Genomic DNA, 8,765 nt, shown 5'->3' with positions numbered 1-8,765 from the left:
TCCAGTCTGCAGGAGCCCAAAGGGCCCAAGGGGGCTGGGCCAGAGCCGGGGGGTTTCAACACAGGCTCCCGGTACCTGTGGCTGGCAGGATCCTTGAAGAGGAGGAGGGCAGGTGGCCCTCTGGGGCAGCGCAGAGGAGGGGAGTCTCAGCCCCAGAGACATGGAGGGCAGGGGGATGCTCTGGCTGGGGCAGGGGAGGCAACCAGCAAGGGTGGGGGGCACTAGGCATGCAGGGAGGCCTTGGGCACCCCTGCAACCGCCGGTCCTGTTGGGGAAGCGACCAGGGTCCTCCTGCCACTGAGCAGGGCCCCGGCTGCAGTGGGAATACGTTGGCAGTGGTCAGCTGAGATGAACGGGCATAGGCTGGCAGGAGAGGTGCAGGGAAGCCAGAGGCAGATGGCACGAGGCCTTCCGAGGGCAGCTGGGCTGGAAAAGGAGCCGCCGTCCTGACACGCAGCTGTACTCAGAAGCATCAAAAAGTGGGGAATTGGGGAGAAGCGGCAGGGAGGGGCGCCAAGCAAGAATGGGGTTGACAGGCCGTGTGAAGGGCAAGCAGGCGACAGCCACGGGCTCCCCGGGGAGACCTCCTGGGACCAGATGTTGGGGTGAACGCTGGGCGTGGAGACCGAATATCTGGCCAAGGGAGGCTGCGGTGGGTGGCACTTCCCTGCCCGGCTGGCACCCTCTTGCCACTTGCAAAGCACCCCTGCCCTGCTCAAGGGAAGGAGGGAAGCGGAGTTTCGGAGTCTCTTCCATCGGCTCAGGTGTCCAGATCTCTTGGCCTCGATTGCAGAAAGGCCAGTTCCAAAGTCCAGGGAGGCAGCTGAGATCCAGAAGGACCCGGCCGTCATCCTGTCCGGTTCCCCTTGCGAAGGGCAGGTCGGTCTGGCCACGCTCGGCCTCTCTTATTTACAGTAAATGACTTGGCCCAGACGGCGAGTGTCCGTCCTGCTGGACCAAAGGGAGGGAGGGGGGGTTGCTCCCTGGCCGGGACCCGCCAGCTGCCCCTCACTTCAGCCGCTGGATCTGCTTCTGCAGCTCCTCCTTGTCCAGTTTCATTTTCGATTCCAGGACCTGCTGCAGGGATCCGATGCTCTCATAGATGGTGCTGAGTCCTGGAAGGGGGGGAGGAACGGGGGGAGCTGGGCCACCCTTTTCCCAGAGGAGCCCCTCCCCCCCAAAACCAGCCTTGTCCAGCAGCAGGGAGGGAGAAGCCACGGCCAATGGGAGATGCCCTGGCAGTGTAACTGGGGGGGGGGGAGTTTGCCCCATTACTCTCTGCTGACACCCCCTCTCCCCCCCCCCCAAGAGACCTGCCCAGACACCTGTTGCCAGCTGGGTGTCCCCAGGTCGCCTTACCGGCGCTGACCTCTGCCTTGACTTCCTTGATGTCCTCAGTGAAATCGGACTGGAGTTTGCTGAGCTGGACGGTCATCCTGTCCTCGGCCGGGTTCGCCTCCTGCTCCTGGGCTGAGCCCTTCTGTCCGGCTTCCATTTTCTGCAGCTTCCCGTGGATCTCGCTCAGCTGCACCTCCAGGGCCCTGCTGTCCAACTCCTGTGGCCAAAGCAGTGGGAGGAACAGCCGTCACCCCCCCCCGCCCCATTTGGAGGGTCGTCTGAGCCCCGGAAGCCCCCGCCTGCCCTGGGCAGAGGGGGGGTTATTCCCAACGGCTCCGAGGAGAACCTCAACTTAGGGGCCATCAAGGAGTGGCAGTTAGTCAGCCAAGGAAGACGCGCGTTCACTTCGGTCTACAAGAGTGAGGCCTTCTCCATACATCTTGGGTAAAACAAACCATGGCCTGGTGCCGAGTGGAGCCGGTTTGCAACCTGACCCCCGTTTGCATTGTGTGCAGCCGACCGACTGGCACAACTGACTGAGCTCCTGTGTCCCTCCGGGGGTGGGGGTGCTTCCCAGGGCCCCCCAGGACAGAGACCTACACTCTTCTCCTTGATGGCGAGGAAGAGGTGGTCGATCTTCTCCAGGAACTTCTTCTCGAAGCGCTCCTGTTCCTGCTCCATCTGGCTGCGGGCGGAGGAGATCTGGCTGGTGAGGTGCTCGATGGCGTCCTGCAGCCTGGGGGGGGGGGGGCAGAAAGAACTCAGCCGCCCCCCAAACAAAGGCAGCAAGAGGGGCTCAGGCCCCCCGCACGGCTGAGACGGAGCTCCTGGGCAGGTGGGAAAGGGCTCTGGGAGGAAAGGCGGCATTTCCTCCCCCAGGGGCACCTTTCAGGGCGCAGAGGGTGTAGCCCTACTGCAATGGGTGGGGGAAACGGTGTGAGCCCCCCAGGCTGGATCCTTGGGGGGGGGGCACCTACTTGGCCTCCAGGAGATGGAGCTGCTGGTTGCTCTCTTTGTAGGCCAGCTTCAGCTTCGCGTCTTGTTGCATCACCGACTGCTCGATTCTGCTCAGAAGGTGGGAAATCTGGCAGGGAGGGAGGGAGGGGGGGGGCAAGTGGCGGCTTCTTCGGTTCCACCACAAAACCGCGATGCCCTTATCCGCGCCGACATAAGTGCGGAGGCAAATCCGCGGCGTCCGAAGCGCTAATAAAAAAACGACCCTACCGCCGCGACAACAGCGCGGTGACAGAAGGGCGTTCTACATGCTTCGTTCTTTGCCTCCAAAGGTAGCCCTCCTCCTCCAGCTGACAGCGGCAGCGGGCACGGGGCAAAGCGGGCTGCCCAGCAGCAGCAGCGCGCGGGAAGGGTCCAGCACAGCCGCGGGGGGCATCAGGAAGCGGAGGAGGACGTGGCAGCGGCGGCGGCTGAGGCTCTCCCGGGCCGGCGAAGCGGGCTTGCCCGGCAGAGGCAGGCTGCCCTCTTCTTCCTCAACAACATCTCCTTGGACGGGCGGCCTGTGCCGCCGGCGCCTCCCCCGGAGGAAGAGGCAGGGCGGGCGGCGGCGGCGGCGGCTGAGGCTCTCCCGGGGCCGGCGAAGCGGGCTTGCCCGGTGGCGGCGGCCGCCCATCCAAGGAGATGTTGTTGAGGAAGAAGAGGGCAGCCTGCCTCTGCCGGGCAAGCCCGCTTCGCCGGCCCCGGGAGAGCCTCAGCCGCTGCCGCTGCTGCGTCCTCCTCTGCCGCCAGCGTCGGCGGCCCTGCTCGGGCCCCCCGCGGGCTTCCTGCTGCCCTCCGCGGCTGAGCTGGACCCTTCCCGCGGGCTGCTGCTGCTGGGCAGCCCGCTTTGCCCCGTGCCTGCTGCCGCTGTCAGCTGGAGGAGGAGGGCTACCTTTGGAGGCAAAGAACGAAGCATGTAGAACGCCCTTCTGTCACCGCGCTGTTGTCCCCGCGGTGATGACGCGCGATGATGACGTCGCGACTTTAGTGACGCGATTTAATCTCCGCTATTTTGCGTAGCGCGGTTTTGTCGTGCCACGGGCTTCTTCCACACGGAATTCCCCTTTACAAAGAGCCTGGCCCAAACTGGGGGGGGGGAGAAGCCCCAGGTGCCCCAACGGGCTGCCCATGGTTGCCGTTTCTCCAAGCCATTTGGGAAAGGGTTGCTTTTTACGCAATCCACATGGGGGGACTGTTCCCATGGAGGGGGGGGGGGAAGCATTTGGTGGTGAGGTCTCTTCCCTGCCAGGGGGGGGGATGGCCTTGCTTCTGAGCAACCCCCCCGCCTGTAAAGCAAAGGGCGTTTTTCTCCAGCTGCCAACTTCAGGTCCCATGAGCCCCAGCCAGGATGGAGAGGCTCCTCCTATGCCCACTTGCCCCTCTTGCTTGCTCTCTACCACCCCCATCTCCTCGGGACCTTTTCCCCCCAAACTCCCCCAGGGCTTCTCTCTGCAGAGGCTGGCCCAGAGGGAGGGGGAACCCGGGAGCAGCCTCGCTCAGCCAGCCCCAGGGTAGCCCCCCCCCCACTCTGAACTGGGAAGATTCCCAAAATAGATGCCAGGAACGCCCTCTGATCTCCGTCAGCCTCTTTCCTGACGACGGGAGGGCAAATCGTAGGGGCTGGGAGGACACGGGACCCCCTCCCCCACTGGCTGAAGTGGACCAGGGGCTGCTGACCAGGGGGAGCAAAGGATTTTCTGCATTCCTCTGGAGCGATGCCCCCCGTTTCTCCAGGGGGAGAGGGGGCTTCAGCACAGCTGGCGGGAGGGTCTTGGGAGAGGCGGGGAGGAGGGTGGCCCGGCCTTTCTCTGACCGGCTGCCAGCCCAGAGGGGCCCCCGGGGGCTTCGGAGCTCCGCTTTCTTTATCCAAAATGCCCACCCGCCCCCTCCTTTTCTCAGCTACCCCCCCTTCACAACCTTTTTATGCAGTAATAATAACAATAGCTCAGCCGTGCAGCTATTGCGTCTCCCATGGCAACCGAAGCCATCTCAGAACCCCAGCTTTCCTCCCAGAGGGGACTCGGCCCACAGAGGGAATTGCGGGGGGGGGGTTTGGATCCAGCATCCCCCAACCCCAAACAAATGATCTGAACTGGGCCCAGAAAATGCACTGGAGCTGATTTGACGACCTTCCTCCATTGAGTTTCTGCTTCAACCCCTCCCGGCTCCTCTGGGGGCAAGGAAAGAAGCCCCCCCCCATGCCAGCAGACTAGGATAAGAGCCAGCCCCCCCTCCCCCCCCCCGGGGCCCCCAGACCAGAACCAGCTTCAGAGGAGAAAGGCTGCGGGGGTTCTGCACAGTCAGGCTGGCCAGAGCCGCCTCTGGGCTGGGGCTTCCTGACCCCGTTGGGCCTGGCTGAAGGGCTCCCAATCTCCCTGGGGCTCCTGGGCGATGCCCACTCTGGAGAGAGAGGAGCGGGCGACCCGGCGCTTCAAGCCCCTCACCTGTATTTCCGTCTCCTTGATTTTGGACTCCAGGATCATTTTGGTGGCCTGCTGCTCCTTGCTGAGGCTCTGGAGTCTCTCGTAGGTGACCTTGTGCTCGGCGGAGACCCTGGCCAGCCCTGCGTCGCACCTGGGGCGGAGAGAAGGGAGAGGGGCTGCTGGAGAGGGCCGAGGGGGAGCCAGCCGGACTCTGCTCCTCCCTTTGGCCAGCCACATGGACTTTAGCTCAGTCCAGCAGATGGGCTCCTTCTGGGCTTCCTCCCCAGGCAGGCAGGCAGGGGAGAAGCAGGAAAGGGGGGCCAGGCAGCCACAGGTGGGGGCTTCAGGGGAGCGGCCGAGGGAGATCTTGGCAGCCACGGAGCAAAAGGGCGTCAGGGCCAGAAGAAGCCGACTCTCCTTGGACTGGAAGCCCGGGGGGTGTCAGCCAAGTGCTTCCCCAAATAAGTCCCCCAGTCTGCAGGGCGGGTCCCTCGTAGGGGAGGGGAAGGCCCCAGAGCAGACCGTGGTCGGGAAGGAAGAGTCTGGGGCCAGTGGAAAGCCCCTCCCGCCAAACCCCCTCACCACACAGCCTTGCCCGGGAGTCAGGCCAAATCAACGGCTGTGTGAACCGAAGGGAGCCATGAGCATGGAAAGAGGGCCAGAGAGGAAAATGCTTCCTTTGCGCAGGCTCTTGTGAATTTAGTTTGCAACTGATGGCCGGAAGAAGCTGCTCTGTGTCGGTGGCTTTTGCCCGGGGCCACAGGACCCCAACTGAGGGGCCCCAGGCTGACCACAGAGGCTCCGATCCTCTGCGCACCTTCCCGACCTCCTCATAACCCATCAGCAGGGTTAGGACTGTGGCTCCCAAAATCCCCTGCCTTCTTCCCCACCTCCTCCTCCTCAGAAACGGCCTTCTTGCATCCCCCCCCCGAGAGTCTCCTCCCCCACAGAGGGCCCCCCTGCTTCGAGCCCTGGGGAGCCTCACCTGGAGACCCGTCCACGAAGGTCTCCCAGTCCAGACAACTGCCGCATCTCCAGACTCTTCAGGGTGGAGTTTGTTCCGTAACTCAGGTTGTCCCTGACCCGGATTTGCTCCTGCAGAGCCTGAGAAGCGCAGGGAATAGGATCATGAATTCCCCCCCCCCCACAGCCCCTGGAATGGGGAAGGGCGAGAGGGAGCTGCGGGGGCTTCCTGCCTATCCCAGGGCTGTCTCCAGAAAGGGATGGAAGGAACACTGCAGACAGAGCAGCGTGGCCAGGAGCAGTCTACCTCTCAATGCCGGCTGTGAGGTCTCTGCGCTCCCAGCCGGGCGCTTCCTCTAGTGCAGGCAAACTTTCTCAACCTGGGGGAATTTCGGAAGCTGCTCAGGTGGGGGGATCCTGCCCCAGGGGAGCCTCACTCAACGTGGGGGAGGGCAGAAGAGGGAGGGTGGCCCTGGGACGACGTGGTTGGGCGAGGCGTGGCTGTTCTGTGTCTCCAGCAGCCCCTCCTTTCCCCAAGCAGGCGTCCCTTAGTGGGAGCCCCGTGGCCCGGAGCGGCTCCCCTGGGCGTCCAAGGACGGCCTTGCCTCCACCAGGCCAGGAGCCTCAGGGGCCGCAGGAGCCGCCACTGACCTCGATGTCCCGGTTCAGCTGCCGGACGATGGCGGTGATGTTGCGGATGTGCTCCTCCAGCAGCTGCCTGGCCAGCCGGTCCCCCCCGCCCTTGTTCTGCATCCGGTGCAGCGTGGAGACGATGTCCTCCTTGATGCGGAAGGCGTGCTCCACCAGGGCCGCCGTGGTCTTCTCATGGCTGAGGATTCGGTCCTCCAGCTGGTCCATCAGGCGGGCGGAGCCCAGGGGAACCGCGGTCAGGGCCTGGCTGTGCAGCGGGAAGTTCCGGATGCGCCTGAAGGGGAGAGCAGCCGAGGGGCAGCAGCAGCAGAGGGAGCCCACCTTGACTCTCTCGCCTCCCGGACACCCACCCGCCCACCCACCCACTCACCCAGCCCCTATCTCAGCTCTCTCCAGCCTCTGCTATGGCTTGGAAGGGGCTGGGCCTCTTCTGGGCCTGCCCTCTGACCTCAGGCCAGGGCAGCAGGGGGGCAGAAAGGTGGCCCGGAAGCAGCAGGGAGCAGCTACCCCCCCCCCAGAAGCCCCCAAGAGCAGCCCAGCCCAGCCAGGGAGCCCCCCTTGAGGCTGGCCAGGACCCTCCAGAGTCCCCCTCCCTTCCCCTCCTTGGGGGTCTCGGGGTACCTTTCGGTTGGGCCGAGGGTGGAGAAGTTTGGGCTCCTCTGGGCCATCTTCTCTCGGCAGGGGTCTACGCCTGTTGGGGAAAGGGAGCCCAGAGGTTGGCGGAGGGAGGGAAGAGGGGCGAAGGAATCTTCCTGAGCCAGGGAGGGGACTGTGGAAACGAGAGGCCAGCGCGGAGGGGGGCTGACCAGCCTTTTGGGCCCCTGAGGGTCCCGGGGCTTCCTCTGCCCTTGCTGCTTTCCTGGGGGCTCCTTCGGGGCGCATCTATTCAAGCAGCAGCGCTCAATTAATGGCGCTGGGGGGGGGGAAGGTGTTGAAAGGCCCCCATTAGAGGCTTCTCTGGGGGGGGGGGCTTCGCTGGCTCTTCCTAAAGCAAAGCAGGCAGGAGCAGAGGGCAGGAGGGGCGCATCGCAGTCACCCGGGAGGGTCTCCACGGCAACCACAACCAGCGGTCCTCGGAAACACCCCCGTCTGAGGGCCCCCCCCCCACTGCCTGCCTGCCAGTCCAGAACGGCCGAGGGTCTTCCAGCTGGCCTGCCTCCCATTGGGCTGGCCCAGCACAGCAGGAAGGACGGATGGTCTCACCCGCCCTGAAGGATAAAGCTGGGCTCCAGGAAAGCCCCTCCCAGGCTGAGCTTGGGGCTCCCAAAGGCCCCCAAGTGGGATTCAAGCAGATCCAACCTGTGGGTGGCAGACTGCACAAGTCTCCCTATTCACCCGTGGGGGGGGGGGTGTAGAATATCTTCCCTCAAGCGCCAAGATGGGTATTTCTAGCCTGCAAGGGCGTCTTTGTATGAAACCCACCCCCACCCCTTTCAACAAGCAAAGAGCTGGAAAGGGAGAAATTGTCTGAAAGGGCCAAATTCCAGAACTCCCTCTTCAGCCCCCCACCCCCAGCCCCCAGCCGCCTCCTGATTCTCCAGGGAGCTGCCCTGGGCTGGTGGCTCTGGGGAGACCTGCCCTCCCCTCCCCTTTTAGGGCCAGTAATGCAGAAAGAAGAGGGGCCTTTCTTTCTCCCGGGGAAGATCCCCCCCCCCAAAGGCAGCTCAGCAACTCACAGCACCACATGCCACATCTGCATCCAGAGCCCCACATGATGCTCTTCCCAAGACCTCAAACATGAGTACCGGAGGGAAAGGCATCGCCAGAGGGAGGGAGGGGGGCTGCTCGTCTCTGCCCATCTCCAGAGCAAAAGCTTCCCCCGTTCCCCTCCTCCTCCCCTCCCTCCCATTCCGGGCACGATGCCTGCTCACCTGAGGGAGCCGGGTGGCTGGCAGGACCAAAATAGCCTCGGGTGCCCCCCTTCCCAGACCGAGGGAAGAGCGAGCGGTGTCCGAACCCTTTCTTACCTGTGGGCAGCAGGGCAGGGCTGCCCCAGACCTTTGCCTAGGCATCGCCTCCTTTGCCCACTTCCAGATGTGCAGGAATGCCAGAGCCGTTCCCTGAGGCGGGCATGGCCGTCCGGCTGGGGCTGCGCGGCAGAAGCGCACCTGCCCTCTCGCCTCTTTGCGGGTGGGGCCTCTGCCAGCGTCCTGGAGGAGGGAGGGAGGGAGGGAGGGAGGAGCGAAGCGCTGCGAGCGGTTGCCAGGACGCTGTCGCTATGGCAACGCCCATCTCATCCTCCACCAACCGAGCCCCTCCTGGCGGGAGAGGAGCAAAGGAACTTATTTATGGGGCGCAACAGAGCCGAGACCAGCAAGGCTGCCTCCCCAGCGGAGCCGGGACCCCCCAGCGGCGCCCTCCGAAGAGCCGCAAAGGAAGCAAGAAGGAAAAGCCGGT

The 8,765-nt window shown here is 64.4% G+C and overlaps 1 protein-coding gene across 2 annotated transcripts; it reads right to left on the bottom strand.

Annotated features, from left to right (window-relative positions):
* Positions 1 to 621: 621 nt before the first annotated feature.
* Positions 622 to 8,758, bottom strand: FAM81A (family with sequence similarity 81 member A). Of its 2 annotated transcripts, none has more exons than XM_014074711.2 (9): positions 8,336 to 8,758; positions 6,990 to 7,059; positions 6,369 to 6,642; positions 5,740 to 5,858; positions 4,776 to 4,905; positions 2,316 to 2,422; positions 1,939 to 2,074; positions 1,360 to 1,555; positions 622 to 1,115 (listed from the first exon to the last, which is right to left on the bottom strand). In XM_014074711.2, the coding sequence occupies exons 2-9, from the start codon at positions 7,034 to 7,036 to the stop codon at positions 1,009 to 1,011; spliced, it is 1,116 nt and encodes a 371-aa protein (XP_013930186.1). In that variant the 5' UTR covers positions 7,037 to 7,059; positions 8,336 to 8,758; the 3' UTR covers positions 622 to 1,008. The 2 variants fall into 2 exon arrangements, with proteins under 2 accessions (XP_013930186.1, XP_087560050.1); XM_087703924.1 differs by having other exon boundaries at positions 1,370 to 1,555.
* Positions 8,759 to 8,765: the final 7 nt, after the last annotated feature.

Source organism: Thamnophis sirtalis, unplaced genomic scaffold (assembly GCF_051295495.1).
Source record: "Thamnophis sirtalis isolate CommonGarterSnake01/CBP01778 unplaced genomic scaffold, rThaSir2_p1.2 scaffold_2, whole genome shotgun sequence".
Classification (NCBI taxonomy): domain Eukaryota; kingdom Metazoa; phylum Chordata; class Lepidosauria; order Squamata; family Natricidae; genus Thamnophis; species Thamnophis sirtalis.
The sequence above is the reverse complement of the archived record's forward strand: the minus strand, read 5'-3'. Positions and strand labels throughout refer to the sequence as shown.